Source organism: Zootermopsis nevadensis, unplaced genomic scaffold, assembly GCF_977971745.1.
Source record: "Zootermopsis nevadensis isolate Lab colony 2312 unplaced genomic scaffold, Znev_1.0 Znev_ptg000016l, whole genome shotgun sequence".
In the NCBI taxonomy this organism is placed as follows: domain Eukaryota; kingdom Metazoa; phylum Arthropoda; class Insecta; order Blattodea; family Termopsidae; genus Zootermopsis; species Zootermopsis nevadensis.
Window position 1 is genome coordinate 6,479,504 of NW_028259148.1, and position 17,836 is coordinate 6,497,339.

Sequence of the window (17,836 nt, forward strand, 5' to 3'; positions counted from 1 at the left end):
AACAGGTCCCAGTCCGAGAAAAGGATGGAAGGATCCTGTTCATATGGACCTGTCGTCAGAAGAAGAAGAAGAAGAAGAAGAAAAGTAACCACAAAAAATTAACTAAGTTAACATATTTTTGATTCATCACCCCGATATGGAGGCAGAAAAGACCTCTGAAACATTGGTAACGTTCTACCAGACTACACGATGCTACAAGGCAGAAGACGGACATCTTCTATGAAGGTGATGGTTTTCTGACAATTACCTTGCTGTGTATAATTTAATAGCCTTATAATAAGATGTTCACTGAGCTTACTGGTAGATTACTATGTATTATGCATAACTGCAGTAAGAAAATTATCACTTACTCTAGTGATATACATAATATACTCAGACAGACATACAGTGATAAGGTTTTCTCTCCAAACTGTTTACAAAGAATAACTTCCAAACATGTTTGTTAGGATCTCACAGCAGCAAGTATGAAGATTGCAGTCTTCTGTGTTTTTGTGCTCTGCAGTCTGGTGTTTATTTCTTTGTACACAATTTGGAGAGAAAACCTTGCAACTGATCATTGAGGCATCAAGCACCTCTGAAACAATGATAAACTTCCACCAGCCTAAATGGCAGAACAACCCAGACAACAGCTATCCTCATAAAGAAGTATTTGATTCTTAGCCACCAACTTCCAGCCTCTCTAGATTCCACTATTTATAGAAGAGTTTCCCAAATTTGTAATACAAAACCCTTAGTCATGAATAATGTTCGCAATATAATACCATACCATAAGATTTACAGATATGCAAAGAACAAAGAAAAGCTAGAATTTTATACATTACAGAAAAATGAAGTGTTGCTGAAAGGAGTGGGCAATGAAGTGGATGTCAGGGGTGGTTCCACATATGAATGCTGCTGATTTGGCGAAGTTATGGACTGGAGTTCAAGGAGAATCTTAATTCAGATTTATTGAGTAAGAAATCTGGGACAATATCCATAGATAGAACAATGTCAAGATTGCTGGATCTACAGCAGAGATAAATTGGATATCAAATAACAAGTCAAACCACTTGAGTCAATGTATTTCATGTATTTCACTAAGTGTACAAATTGTGTGGTCAGAACAGGAAGACTAGTATACAATTACCAAAAAAATAGCAAAAATACATATTTTGTTAATAATGCAGTCCGTAGAAATCTTCACAGCCTCCTCCACCACAACTTTTGAGCAGTTATACTTACAAATGAAAAAGTGTCTCAAGGTTTAAAGGAAAATTTAGAACAAGCTATGTGAGTGAGGTGACAATGACTGTTAGTGTTTATATAAGTCATTCAAAAATCATGTTCCATGGAACCCTGGATATTCATTAAGGAGTTTTTGGAGGTCTGTAGATTACCAAAAGTAATTTCTTGTTCTGGTATAGAGTACAATTAGAATTTTTCATAATCAATAGTGTTCCAATATTCATGAAATTTTGGAAACACTGCTTTACAAGTACAGAATTTTCACTATGTAGACATGGGGTGCTTATTTCTAGTAGGTAGACAGACATTTTAAAGGTCCAACTGTGATCAACAAACTGAGATTTACAATTGTCAACCTGGAGAATGATATAAATGACTGTATTGGTATCAGCAAACAACTTGGTATGTGGGTGATGTTACAGTTCTATGAAATTCTACAAGTAACCGAAAATGCATGTGACCATGGACTCACCTGCACGACTTAAACCACTATCCAGAACTGAAACCTGAGACATGTTTTCAGCAAGTCAGTTAGCCCCCCATAACAGTCAGTCACATGCCATGTGGAAAACTAGCCCACAGTCATAGCAGCTCAACTAATTAACTGTTCTACAGTCTTGCAATTCCTAGTAGATCCAGGAATCTATTCTGTAAAGATATTATCTAACCTACCACAAAACTGATATCAATGTTGAATATCCATCTTGTGTAATTTATTTGTAACATTCCTATCATGTAAAATTAATATACGAATAGACTGTGTCCATCTAACAGCCAAGACACATTCTTCAATCAGATTCATGGCTGATAAAATTATAAATCTCTGGGAAATAACTGTTGCAGATTATCATCATATCCTGAAACAAAATAAAAAACAAACAAATTTTACTTCTACAAAAATCATGTCACATAGCACATAGTTAAAGTGTAAAGATGGAATATGCTAATGTTTGAAGTACTCTTCTAAACTGGATTGTTATTGGTAAAAAAAATGGAGAGGTGTACTTCAGATGCATTCTTTGCTATTATGCATTTCATATTAACCTAAAGGTGGATTTACTGCAGATATGAATCTACTGTTGAAAAGCTAATCACTACAGATATCACATTGTGCAAAGCCTTGTAAACTATAATTAAACATATGCATGTGGTTCCATTTCACACTGTGAACTATAATATTGACACAAGTATCATAAGCCAATGCAATCACAACAAAAACACCAAGTATGATGAATTATCCACCTACTGTCAATTAAACAGGCCTGAATGGGATACAATTATACACATAAAATGAAAACTCGGATATGTCTTTAAATTGCATAAGTTAAAGAGTGAAATCCTGAAGATGATCTGAGTAGGATACAGTTAAAATTCATGTTACATGTTTGGGGGGGGGGGGGGGGGTGTCAACAGGGAATGTTAGATGTATGGACTGTTAAAAATGGCTGTCTCAGGAATGCTACATTTGGCAACATCACAAATAAATGACTGGCTAACATGCAGTAAACATTTATGGGCACTGTGAAATATGTTCCTATGTACAGAAAGGAGTTTTAATCTCTGAAATTATTTAAACATACTATTATAGCATGTTTATGTTACGAATCTTAACGGGCAACATGATGATATTCATAGCTTATACTTCAAGAGGTTGGCATAATACAGACTGCTGTTCATACATTATTTTATACATATTACAAATTATGTAGATAAAGCACTGACAGAAACATAATGTGATGCTACAACATAAGAGAGAGAAGTTATGTAAGATTTGAGGTTTTCACAGAGGTGAGTATGAAGATTTCTGTCTTCTGGGTTGTTGCGCTGTGTGGTCTGGTCGATGTTTGCCAACATTTCTGAGGTCATACTGTATGACCATCGACCAGACCACACACAGCGCAACAACCCAGAAGACAGAAATCTTCAGAGAGAAGTTACTCTACCTGAATCTGCAATACACTTCAATTATTCAGACTTTAAAATCAAAACTCAGACAGCATTACTTTCAGCACAGACTTACATCTTGATCAAATGCTGCACCCTGAAGAGCGTGACAATCCTTTTGCATTAGATATATATATGGAAGGAAGGCAAAGTGGTTTTTCAAGGCTAATGCTTCATTTGGTACAGTGTAGAAGAAAAATGACTGGATATGAGATTCGGTCATGCCTCTGAATATGTAGCCTTTTTCCTTTTCATCAAAACACTGCAACATTAAAGACATCAGTATCATTAAAAGACTCACTATTATGTACTGTACTTTCTGCGGATACAAGGTAACATGCTGTTATCCAAAGGGGTTGGCAAACAGGTTAGTTGACTTAACTTGACTAGTTGAGATGAACCAGATTAAGATGTTAAGTGACAATAAATATACAAAATTCTTTGGGAACTGAAATTAAGTTCTAGCTTGCAAGACTTTAAGCAGATGGTTTTAATGTGTGTGTAGTTGTTTCTCAAAATATACAGTGATTATTTCCTTAAAAGCATTAACCAATCGATCTTTGTAATGAGAAAATGCTGTGCTTTCTAAGAGATAGGAATTACATTTTTATGGATTAATTAGATGAACTTCATGCTTAACAGAGTTAACGATACAGTGGTAACAGATATCTACCTTCAACATCATTAAAAATAAAGACATCAGATAAATGGCTAGTGTTCTGGGATTTGAACAGGTTGCAGTGAAATGAGAAAGAATTTGTGCCTAAAAGTCATGGACAAACAATAAAGAAAATTGTAGTGTCCACAAGTGCAAACAATATACATTCACACAAACATTCTTCATGCAATGAACAAAGAATGTCTATAAAATCATTTACACAGTTGATATATGAACTGGGATAGCTCAGTTAGTACAGTGACTAGCTACAGGCTTAATGACTGGGGTACAATCCCCAACAGGGGCAGAGGAATTTTCCTCTAGCCTCTGCATCCAGACCAGCTCTGAGGCCCACCCAGCCTCCTATCCAGTGGGTAATGAGGTCCTTTCCCAGGGGTAAAGTGCAACTGGAGTATGATGCTGACCACTCACCACCATCTAGTGCCAAGGTCAAGATAGAGTAGAAGCTATACCTCCACTCCCCTCAAATGATCTACATGGCGTGTAGTGGGATGGATTTACTTTACACAGTTGAAGTAAATTTAATTAAACAATATTTAATAAAGTATACACATAACATGAACATTTATGTGCAGATTTTGTACTTTCTACTTCTGTTGATGTACTGAAATCCAGTTACACTCATTTTAATTATATTAGTCAACCTGCAGCTATTAAAATCAATAGATTCTGCAATGATGTCTCTTAAGTACAGAAAGAACTGCACTATCCTATTGTTGCTATCTTCAGTCAAAATAAACTGCTTACATTCTGGTTCCACAGGCAGCTCAAGAAATCTGCTATGTATGATTGCTGCAGACTGACTTCCTTCATGAACTTTGTTCTAAGACCCAGTGCCCTAAGTCTTGGATATTGGATCATATCATACTTCAGTAGCAAATCACATACTCTTGCCAGAAAGCAAACATTTCTTGAGAACAGACAGTTGTACACAACAGCTGGGGGCATCATGGTCCATACAGGAAGTTTATTTTCCTCTTCTAAGTGTGTGACCTGTGAAATTATTTTATTAATAACATGATAAAAAATCATTTTATACAAAAAATCAGGAAGACAATGAAAAGAGTCTGACACTTGTCAGATGTCATTAATAAATTTTTATAAACACTGCCAAAATGTGGCTTGTATGTCAAATTAAATATGTAAACAAATACAACGTTATCATAGGAATATTTTCTTTGGAGAATGAACACTGTCTCAATCAAAGGTGAGCCATTATTCCTGGTCATTCGCTGGATGGTACTATTTCAAAGTGAACTTGTGGTCTTACGCCCCCCCCCCCCCCCACACACACACACACACACATACACAAAAGTGCTTAAGAAACTGTCAATTACAATTTTGTTATTCTGGGTTTTGCTGCTGTGTAGACTTGCAGTAAACTGTAAAGAACATAAAATCTCACACACCTACCAATTACTCCTATGAACTCAAAATATCTTCCAAATATACCAACAGCACAACAATGACAATAATAACAGTTCATTCAGATATGATATTAAAAGATATGATTGACAATCTAGCATGAGTGCAGAATTCTTATGGGCATGTCCATGCCTGTGTGTCTATCTATCTATCTATCTATCTGGCATGTTTTCCCTTGGAATGACACATGCCTGAATGGACCTCATGTCACTGCGGGAGCATGCTGTTACAAAAATGTGAACTGAGGTCATCCTTGGAAACCACTGACCTTGGATACTATTGTTAAATTTGTCTCTAACTTGGTTGACTTATATGTAATGAATTCCACACCCATAAATGTAAAACAGGAAAATATTCATTAGTTGTCAAAGTATGCCAAAGGGTTAAATACAACTGCCCTATTACATAATTTCCTATACAGGCTGACTATCATCTGAATTATATGAAATGTTTCCATTAAAATGATATAGTTTAAAATTTCTATAAATTACTTTATGAAGTACAAGTATTCTTTTAACCTAAACTGTTAGATTTCTGTATCAGGAAGACCCATATACTTTAATGTTCTTACCATTTCGAAGAACCTTAAAGCTTCATGTAGAAGCATGTAATCTCCTTGTTCCACAATCAGTCCACATACACACAGGTCAATTATAAACTTTATTATATTCTCCACTGTCTCAATTTCATTCCATTCATCTCCGATTTCCAAGAACAAGCCAGAGATTTCCCTATGTTTCCGGAACAAGAAGACTGAAACCTGCGAAACAAACATTATATTGTCCATATAGGAAATGGAAAAATTATAAGAAAATTAAACAAAATCTTTATTATAATATATACAAAATAAATGGAAACATTTAAAGATTGGAGCTCCTATTTATGGCTGTAACTGTGCACTGTTCTATATGCTTACAATTGGACAATACCATTGTTCTCTCAGATTATCAATAAAATGCATATTTCAACAAACTCAAAATATCATTACTGTGTTCACAACAACCTGCCACTGGACCCTATCCTGAGCCACCTGAATCCAGTCTACCGCAAAATATTCAACAGTCTATCAGTCTATCTTTTATTAACCAACAAATGGTTGCTACATATTTCAGATCCTTTCCAGCAGAATGTAAGTACATTTTACTCTCTTGCCCCCAAGTCCAGTTTACCACACTTATATACAGTGAAATAATATTCACTAGCAATAAAACACTTACCAGATTCTGAACAAATTTATTAAGCATGGCAACAATTGAACATTTCACTTCAATGCTGGAACTCATAAATAAATTACGGACGTTATCAAGGATCAAGTCATGAAGCTCTGCAACAAAGCACAAAACAAAGTGTTCAATTATATGGAACAGAAAATCACAAAGGTATGGCTTGATTATTAGTAGGTAGGATGCCACATTCTCCAGCTGACAGTAATATTTTATTAGTTTTCAATATTATATAGCTGAATTTATTATTTCTTTATGTGTGTGTTACAATATTTAACAGTGTACTGATATCAGATCACATATCAGGAATCCAGAAATATGGAATCTGACGACCATACATTTTTTAATTGTTGCTTTCTTTCAAAATCCAATGTTCGTAATACTGAAGATGAGGATCTTTGTCACAATTTCCCAGATCAATGCTACATGGTTGCCTTCACTGACTGATTCCTTTCTTTGTTTTATCAGCAAACTGCATCTTAACTGACAATTAATTTAAGAATTTTACACTTAAAAATGTTAAAAAGGCTGCAGTGAGTTCTCAAGGTAGTGGATACACAAAGAAGTATTTTTAACTTAATATGACACAGAAAATTGAGTTACTGATAAGATTCAATAGGGTACACAGCAGACATGTTAAATGATGAGTGTATACCGAGAGAGTTGACAATCTATATAATAATCATTACATTATCATGGACCAGGCAAAGCTGTTTTATATAAGAAGATAGTCCTCACAATGCACTAAACTATTTATCTGCAAGGTAAAACATGTTAAGAAACACTGTGATGGAAGACAGAAATCTTCATACTCACTGATGTGAAAAGCTCAAATCATACACTGTGATGGAAGTTTCCTAAAAGTGCCAAGAAAACTTCAACCAATCACAAAGAAGAATCAACACCAGACTAAATATTTAATATTCAATGTAGATGAGACATTATTTTGAAGGTAAATTTGCAGGAAAAAACATATAGTATGGAGAGTTGAAAGGCATGGCTTAGTGTACTACATAAAGTATGAGTAAATGATGGCATAATTTGTGGGCCCCCTTTTAGACAATTAAGATAACCAGCCCAAATTGCAATGGTTTTCATGTTTTTCATATTATGGATTGATATAAAAACATTTTTAAGTTACTCACCTAAATATGAGCTGAAAGTGACCCACTGCAGCAAATGGAATATCATCTCTTGAAAATCCTCACCATCCCACCTGGTCAGATACTCAGCCAAAAATCGAGAAACTACTGGAATACCCTGCTGCATATATTCTTCTAACATCACAATTTGCTTCAAGAGTTTCTCCTTCTCATTGTATGAAAAATCTTGATCCAGTTCAATGAATGCTTTGGGGGAAAAAACAATTTAACTGATTCAGTGTTGTCTCAGTATGATAAAAGAAAATAAGATACTGAATAAAATTGCATTATCTGATTACTTGTAAAATGTTGCACTAACCAATCTAGTACACTATCAGATTTTATGTAAAGTTAATTATTCATGTACTATTTGTAAAGTGTTACACTAACTACTCTTATGCACTATTTATTTGTAAAATGTTATATATTAACTATTCACATAGATTTATGTCGATCCCTAAAAGTGAAAGCAATAGAAGACGGGGAGAACAGTCTAATAAGTGAGAGTATAAGGGACTGAATATGATGACTTGTCTATAGAATAGGTGTGTGTCCATATACTCAACCCCACACAAAAAGTATTAATTTCTCTCAAAGCCAAATACTTTTAAGAGTACTATATCACGTACCTCAGAATATCACAGCAATGAATCAAGTACCAGTCAAGTTAGGGAATTTAACTAGCTGAGTGACTATAAACAGTTCAAGAAGAACCATGTTCTAGAGTTACTATGGTTCACAAGAGATCACCACTGATCCTGAACGTAACAGATAAATCCAGTTCACACTAACACTCCCTATTTAATGAAAATCATCCCCCATCTACACCTACCTCTCCCCAAGTGATCTGTTCCCTTTAGGCTTTCAAACCACAAATGTGAATTTTGTATTTCATATATCTGCTATGCATAATTTGGTAAAAAATTCATATTTACTTTCTGGCATTCATTGCAATTAATCAGTTGATTATAACGTAGTAGGGAACTTGAAGACAGTTACAGTGTTTGGATTATTACTTATGCCCAACCCACTAATCTAATCTAATCAAGTGTAGAAGAAAGACTACATTCAAAGGAAGCCAGATCTTACCTCTGTACAGTGTGTAGTATAGATTAAAGGAGAGTCTACTTTGTAAACTTCTGTCTGCAAAGGCAAGGACATGAATGCCTGCAATATTCTGTAGAAAGCTCATTGAGTTGCATGGGACATCCAGGCTTAACTGATGTAAACTCAATGATTTCAGGCTAGTGAAATATAAAACAAGAATAATACAACAGACATATGCAGCAAAACATGAACTGTATTTATTTAACTTGTGAAATGGAAAGTAAAAATGAATGAGAGACTAAAATGAAATAGGGGAAGATAAATGGACAGACATACAGACATAAGTGAAAGTACAGAAATCACTATTTATAGTATACCATGTTGGAATTTATAATACTTGATATTTACTCTTATGTGCAGATATATTATAATTCAATTCACTATTACATGTGTTCAGCATTTTAAAAATTGAAGTTTAAAGGATAGAAACCAAGTTCCTTTACAAGAGAACCTAGGAAATTCTTTGAAAAGTTGACTGTATACTCGGCTTGTCAAAGAATAGCCCACTTCCTTTATGGAAGTTAAAGGTTTATCATCATGCTCACAAAAGTCCACTACTGGACTCTATCCTGAGCTAGCTGCATCCAGTTCACTCCATCTATTTCCCTAAGGTCCACATTAACTCAGTTGACAAACAAAAACAGCCAAAATTAAACCCATTAAACAGTGTGAGATCAAAAGACATCCAATGTTTTTGATACAAAAGCCTATCAATATTAAATGCCAAGTTAACAGAAAGAATTTCTGACCTGAAACCATCTATCTTACAAAATGTCTACATTAAGAAAGGAAAAATTTACCATACATTATGGCCCAAAGACTTCAGTCCTCAAACAAGACTTTTGAATGCTGGGCTTCATGCACTCTTTTCTTATGTTCATGTAACATAATGCACACAAGCTGAGAAGTGGTCCAGTACTTACGTTTTAAATTCCAAAATGGAATACTTTTTCTTCTCTCTATATAGTTGAGTTCCAAAATGAACATAGTCAAGAGGCGGGATAGCATCCACTTTTGTTTTTGTCCTTGTCTGAAACACACAAAACAGGATTACCAGAGTAAGGAAACTCTCTTAATCTACATTAACATGACAGAGTAGAGTCTTTCTAGAGAAGCTAATAGCTGCTCAGCTAGACAAGAAATTTGCCTTTTATGGAATCTGCAGGTTCATCACCATGTTCACAAAGTGTTAGCAAGTACACATGGAGTGGGATGGGGGAAATATTAGCAATAAAGTACCTTCACTTACCCTCTTCATTCCCAGGTCAATATTCCATGCTACCATTTTAGCATGTCCCTCTTCGCCACTCCCTGCATCCAATCTTGACTTCGCTTGTTGAAAAAACTGATTCATTTTCCCAACAGCCTTAAATGCAATTTGTAGATTAACAGCTGGAACTCTCTCAGGTACACATTCTGGTTTGTACGACTTGAATAAGCTGCGGAAAGGTAATTACAGGTCATATTTGTGTCTAAATATAATTAAGCATTTTTTTAATCCACAGGAATGACAGCACACAATACACCTAAACATACAAGGCAACAAATACACTACATATATTAGACATATTTTTAAAGAATGTACTGGCTACCAATCAGCTTCCTCATTTCCATCTAGATGTCCATCTATTCACCTTTAGAAACTATTTTCTGGATGTAAAACTACGATGAACCTGACATCAAGAATCTTCAATAAATTTATAAAAAAATTAAAATTACTGCCTAAAAGAACAAGAACTACCAGTTTACAGCAAAGCCTAAATACTTTTTTAGATATATTTTACCCTTTGTGGACCTCTAACTGCTTTAACATATGTTCTCTCAGTAGCAAATGAAGGATTCAAACATTATTAAATATTGACCCATGAACCAACAGCACCAGGGGCTAAATGTTGGGACACACTCAATCCAGGAGTTATAAATACTGACAGCCTATGTCATCTGGGGGGGGGGGGGGAAAGAGATTAAGGGTGTAGAGACTTTACCAGCCAAAGATAAACAAAAGGGGTAACCTCCATCACAAGGGATAATAAGCATGACATTTGAATAAGAAACCAGAAGATTGCAGCCTTACCACTGATCTTACTCTGCAAGATTCTGATAACACCTTAAGAGAGAAGTCTGCTACTCAGCCTCATATAAGAAACTGCCAGACAGAGACTTTGAGCAAATTTAGGCAAATGTATGGGAAGAACTGAAAACATCTCCCCCATCCACCACCATAATCACACTGGAACAAACTCCCCACCCCACCACTGACACTTACTGTTAACCACCAATAAAAAGGCATTGTTCAACCATATCTTGTGTAGACCCTTCCAACACCAGCCTCTCCCAAAGTGGACAGTGCGGTGTGGAAAGATCACAAAAGCCTAGTTGACATGTTTCCACATTTGTCTTAAAAATTCATGCACAGACTTTACTGTAAATACATGTATGTTTAAAACACTCACCTATTCCCATTAATACACATTACATAAAATTCAAATTCCAGTCCTCACTGAAATTCCATTAATAAAATTTAATTCACGTTCATATTGAACATCTTGATAACTTTAGAGCTTCTAACATTTTCAAAACAGAAACCCAAAATCTTGTAAGCTAACCAGACCAGGTGATCTACCTGAAGGCCAAAAGGAATGTTCACCAGATCAAAAAATTATTCATATACAATTTGAAAAACTTGTCAAGATAAATGTTTCTTTAACAAAATCACCTACTTTGAGAAAAAGGCCATCTTTGTCTCCCTACCATCATCATCAAAATGTCTGGTCCAGTGACAGGCATCGTATAACTAAAATTATCAATCAGAAGGAATACAAAATAAGTACAAATTAGTTAGTTCTTCTAATTTGTGTCAGACCAACAAAATGTATGCAGCTATAAAACAGTGTCACTTACCACAGAAGACAAGAAGTGTGATTCTTCTTCCCTAGCTTCTGTTCAAACTTCAATATCTTTTTCACTCTCCACCTTGAGACATCATTAGGAGTTGTTAACAGATGTATTAATTTGCAGGCAGCAACAGCCTATAAAGAAAATGAGTAGAAAACATACAAGACTAAGCAGGACCTCAGAAAAACTGCTACTAGTAGGGAAAATGATTAGTTAACATTGCACAGTCAATCAAACACCACAACAGTTCACAAAACACTTCTATTATGTATTGTATTTAGTCTATTCTACATCTAGTCTGGCAAACAGTACTGTTTCATTTCAACATCTTGCTTACAAAGCTTTGCTGATAGACAAATGATCTCTTTCCTTGCTAAGTCAATTGCTGTTGACAACAGCCTTCAGAATAGTGTGTAGAAGTACTGGGGAGACAGTTTATTTCACAGATAATATTGTTTTATGATGTTTCTCACTTGTTAAAACATGTCTGGAATAGAACCTGTTGTTTTATATATCCACACTGTTGAATTACACACATCAGAGAAATTGATAACTGATTTGTACCAGTTCTTAAATTAGTAATATAAGTTCATGGTTCAAATACCATTCTGTTCATAGGTTCAATTCAGGTTTGTCAAAATTGTGCAGTTCAATTTTTCATTTATGGTTCAGTTCAGAGACATATTTAGAATTGAAGCAATATTGTACCTTGTAAATAAAGGTAACAAAAGTGAAGTTAACCTGAATGCTTATAGTAACTATGAAATGTAAAAATTATTAATTTACACATTACCAATCTCTCATATTCAAGAAGCATATAAAAATGATGATAAAATGCATGGATTGGCACTTCATCTGTTAAACCAAACTCAATCAAACCTGTAACAAAATAAGTGAAGACAGATAAATATAAAAATTTTCAATAAAATATCGTGACAATCAAATCCTACTAATTTCATAATTGTTAGCTGACAAATTTAAATTATTATTTTTTGCTTCAACTATATGATACCCTTCTCCACTCTTAATGCAAAACTTGTGAGGAATCATCTGGCCTTCTTCTCCTTGCAGTTTAACACACACAGATACAACAGCTCAAATAAAACTCTGAGTAGATGTTAACAACATTAGTGCTTAGTCTACAATCACACTTTTTAGTTTCCTTAAACCAATAATACAAATTTAACTGACAAACACCTGAGGTGGGAAGATAATTATGTCATTACCCATGTTCCACTGCAAATGCACAATGTCATTAAACTTGATGACATCAGTGCCCCTGAGAACACTGAGGTCCACAGTGATGTGTGAACATGAAATGTGGTGTAAAGAACTCTAATTTCAGTATATTCCAAAGAGTACAACCTTACAGTCTTTTCTCTTTGTGGCAAGAGACTGAATTGTCTGGTTGCCATGATGTCAGACCAATGTCTATGGTAACACATTTATTATAATGTAAAGAATGCCTTTGTAACTTTTGTGTACTCTATAAAGTGCACCTTTCCAACCTTTTATTACATTCAGTTTCTTTTAATTCCTCAACCCTCTGTTCTATCATCTCAATAAATAAAAACCCTGAATCCAGCAATGATTCAAGAGTGTATTACTCACCTATAATCCATTCTAATGCTGACTTAACACTTCCAATTGGTGCAGTACGGAAATAAGTGAATATCCACTGAAGCAAATTTAAAGCTGCTTTAGATGACACCTTTTTATGTGGCACAATGCATTCCAACAGTCCTTGAAACTTAACAGATGCTAAAACAAAAGAAATAACATTTATTATGTTTTAAATAAACAAAATGTTCCAATCACTAGCACAATCAATCAGTTGTCTAAATCTTCATACATACAATCCAATTTATTACTTCCCACAACAAAGTGACTGTTATAACTAATTTTGTTTTTCAAGTGGTGTAAAGGTTCAGAGCACTGTCACAGCTGTACAGCAACAGCAAACTCCACAACAGACTTGCACTTGCCATCACTGCAGTCCAAATACAATGTGAAGAGCAAGCCCTTATACTCCACTAAAAATGAATTCACATCTTATATTCAGAAGACCAATTATTGGCACTTTCAAATTATCACCAGTTTTGAAATTTTTCTGTATTGCAAACCCAGCCAAAGATAGAAAGATACATCTCATAAATCTATCAGCAAAATGTGGAACAAGTCAGAATAAAATACATCACATTCAGAGAATACCTAGAAATACAAAACATAAAAAACATTAAAACAGATCTAATCACATAAATATTATTAATAATTCTGCAGCATTCACATTATGCTCAAAATAAATTTTATAAGAAAACTAATACACCAAATAAAATATCACACATATAAACTCCACACACTTACTGCACTATACATATGTAAGTCTCTCTTCCTCCCTGGGTGTCTTGAAAGTCATGGGAATTGCAAAAAACAAATTTTTTTATCATCTGTAGCAGATGTAAAAATATGTTCTGCAGAACTCCCAGGACTTTTTAAGAGTCTGGGAAGGCTCATGTAAGTAGGGACTAGAACAGTTTATTTTCCATATAAAAAATATGCAAGCATGCAGACAGATAATTATATATGAAATTTATTAAGAAACATAATTACAGTGTGTTAATCAATTCTTATTAAAATAAGCTAATCAACTAAGTGCTGCCTTAAAAGTACAGTAGACTCCCAGTTACCTGGGATGGTTGGAAAACATATTTTCCTGGATAATCAAAATACCAGATAATCCACAAAACTGAAAGAAAAACAAGCAAATGTAACAAATACATGTTTATTTACAGACATATACTACTTACATTTTTAAATATTTACTAATAAATTAAAGTATTTTACATAAAATTTAATACAGTACACACCAACAATAGTAAAAAGGATTCCAATGGATTGTAATAACATTCTACTTCTGTAAACTTCAGGTTTTAGCAACAACTGATTTATGTTAGTATGTTAAATAATATATAATTGTATTTATTCCTTTCTCTTGAGCATTCTAACTTTTACAATAGATTATTTAATCAAATATTTAATTTGTGTTTAGAAACCAGATAGACCCCAGATAATACACAGGAGTTTCCTGTAATATTCTGTTCAATACAAATTTCATCCTGATTGTTAAAGAATCACTAATGACAAATGAAAACTATTTTACAAGACGAAGCTTTTAAAATGTGTGGCCACAGAGTAACTTACCAAGACCCTCTATATTGATAAGTGCATCAACCAATATTTCAACTTCTTCTTCAGTGAAACCATTATGAGTTTCACTCTTCAGTTCATTTATATTTGTTATGAACTCCACTGTGTTTAATGCTTTCTTTTTCCCTGAAAATATTACATAAATATCACCAATGAAATATGTTAAGCACAAGTAATGGTAATTTTATATCATCTATGAACAAGGATTGTATAAAATTACACATGAGAAAAAATAAATCACAAAAAAACCCTCAAAAACAACAACCAGTTTCCCTCAGTCACAGCCTCAAGATAAGAAATTTTATTAACAGGGAACCTACATGTATATACTTTCAAAATAAAACCATGCCATACATCACCACTGAAACTGATTACTTTAGATAAATGTAAAGATAAAACTTGTTCTATATCAATAAAACTGAACATTAGAAATCAAGAGTGACTCAAGACAGAGCAGATAGATAGCCCATTACGTTACATACATAGCAGACTACTGTTAACTATAAAATGGTCAATAACTGTAATAAGTGAACTTTCCCTTTTATCATTAAGATTTTAAGCCTGAAATCAAGACATACAAAACTATCATATTACCCACTGCATTGTATAGGTATGAGCTTGGTTTCTCATCATAAGGGAAGAACACAGACAAAAGATATTTGAGAACAAGCTGAGGAGAATATTTGGACCTAAGAAAGAGAGAAAGTAATAGCAGAACAGAGAAAAATACATAATAAAAAGCTTTATAAATTGTACTCTCTGAAAAATATTATTATGGGTGATCAAATCAGGGATAAAATGGGTATAGTAAGTGACATATAAGGCATGAAAATTTTTGACTAGTAAACCAGAGACCATTTGAATTCTGTACAGAGTGGAGAATTTAACTAGCTTAGTAGCTATTAGTTTCCCAAAGATTCTGCTCTACAGAGTTAGTTGGAGTAACATACCTTTCAGGTGCCTGAAGTACCGTATTGCAATTTCCTTTGTGTTCATCTTTTCATAACAGCAGCAAATACAAAAGAAGGAATATACTTCTGTGGTGCAAAATGAGACCAGTTTCACAATATGGCCTATCCCCTATTCACTGGAACAAATAAACCACCTCTTACACAATGAACAAGGCTGCATGTAATGGATGATTATAAGTTTCATTCAAAGCTAATGTCACTTTCTTTTCAAGGATTACAGTTTTGAGCATTCTATAGGGTTTGCTATTCAGTAATTTAAAACTGGTTTCTGAATGTTTTTACAAATTATATTTTAAACTTGTAACTTTTAAGCTGTTACAAATATAGTATTAAACTTTATTTTAATTTCAGTAAACAATTCTAAAACAACTAAATGTTATGTCAGTGAGCTTAGTACTGATATTGGCCAGACAACCACGTTTTAATTTCTGGAAGGGGCAGGGAATTTTCTTCTTTCCACTACATCCAGAGCAGTTCTTTGGGCCTACAAAGGCAATTTACCTAAACATTAAACAATTGTTCTTGGAAGGGGACCAGACCCTTTGGTAATTCTTCCATTACTACAGCCATGAGGCTCATGCATAAGCACCAGCAACAGATAATTCAATAGTGGCATTTTACACACCAACTTTGGGTTAAAAAACTTTTTGAAAGAAATTATAATTGCATTATGTAATTTACACTCACACAAAGTGCTTGAACAAAACTGAAACCTGTCAGCATGACTTTTCAAAATTTCTGAACCAAGAATATCCTGTCATCATCTGCAAGCATTACATTAACACCATAACCATATTTAAGGTATAAGAGTTTGTTTTAAATCTCATTCTTACAATAACCACAAATAAAATGTTGCAGTCTAAATGCATGGTTGTGACATGGAAACGAGGACTGGGTCGCCCATACGGTTGTTGATCTTCCTCTGAGTAACGTAAGTTGGCATAAAAATGAAATAAAAAATCAAGTACGCAAATTCGAACACCACTTACCTTTATAATTCCATATCTATTCCATAACTCAAATTACTACATCCCACTCGCGCCATTTTTAAATACAATACCACTGTCGCCAACATAGTCCAAAATATATAAAAACCATTTAATTCATCTTTCTCATATTTGTACTTTATGTGTGTCGTCTGATAAGCAAACCTATCCACAAGCCTCTCTGTCTACCACAGCTCCTACTCCTGTATTTCTTCGCAAGTTTTTCCTTCCTCCTGCGTTTTTAAATTTCAATAAATCTTTTCACACCACATTAACCTCAAAGATAACCACGTACGATTTGAGCCATCCACGGCGGTAAGACTAGGATGGCTGTCTTCTTGGTTATTGCGCTATATCTAAAAGACTACACGACGCAATCCAGAACACAGCTAATTTCAAAAATAATCATGCTTGCAGCACATGAATCGTTCCCAAATACTTAAACCACAGCTTTTACTTCTTGCTGATACAAATATTATTGACACCCAGTGGCCTACAAACTGATTAACTTAAATTGGAAAACGTATTCAATAAATTATGCCCAAACTATGCTCTGCATGAATTCTATGAGGACTAGTATCACTCATGAAACAGAAACTTTAAAATTAGTTTATTTTCCTTGCTTTCATCCAGTAATGTCACATGGAATTATTTTCTGCAGAATATCAACACACAGTGAAGAAGTATTATACATCAAAAAGAAAATCTTTTTAATAAAGGTAGGCACTAAAAGGAGAGCCTCATATAAGGAATTTAATATTCATCCTCTAGCCAGTAAGTTCTTGAACTCAGAACAAATTCAAACTCAGATATGCACAATAGTAGTGCCAGTGTTGGACCTGTAGCTTCTGCTACTACGGAGTTAGTTTATAAGTACAACATACAGTTGTAACTTTCCTGTACTAAACACTAACCTAAGAGAATATCAAAAAGGAGTATACTATAGTATAATATGTTATTTAATAATCTCCCCCCCCCCCCACTATAAAAACACTGAATAAATATGTAAGTTCAAGCCAGCACTAAAAGAGGT

General features: G+C 34.2%; 1 protein-coding gene across 2 annotated transcripts; it reads right to left on the reverse strand.

Annotated features, from left to right (window-relative positions):
- Nucleotides 1-1,049: 1,049 nt before the first annotated feature.
- On the reverse strand, nucleotides 1,050-17,267 carry LOC110837509 (centromere protein I). Of its 2 annotated transcripts, none has more exons than XM_087349506.1 (15): nucleotides 16,807-17,267; nucleotides 15,797-15,933; nucleotides 14,841-14,972; nucleotides 13,251-13,400; nucleotides 12,433-12,518; nucleotides 11,646-11,773; nucleotides 9,994-10,183; nucleotides 9,668-9,774; nucleotides 8,727-8,881; nucleotides 7,641-7,844; nucleotides 6,490-6,596; nucleotides 5,844-6,032; nucleotides 4,595-4,840; nucleotides 3,245-3,430; nucleotides 1,050-2,081 (listed from the first exon to the last, which is right to left on the reverse strand). In XM_087349506.1, exons 2-15 carry the CDS (start codon nucleotides 15,840-15,842, stop codon nucleotides 2,013-2,015), a joined length of 1,995 nt encoding a protein of 664 aa, XP_087205632.1. In that variant the 5' UTR covers nucleotides 15,843-15,933; nucleotides 16,807-17,267; the 3' UTR covers nucleotides 1,050-2,012. The 2 variants fall into 2 exon arrangements, with proteins under 2 accessions (XP_087205632.1, XP_087205633.1); XM_087349507.1 differs by lacking the exon at nucleotides 16,807-17,267 and adding an exon at nucleotides 16,505-16,627.
- Nucleotides 17,268-17,836: the final 569 nt, after the last annotated feature.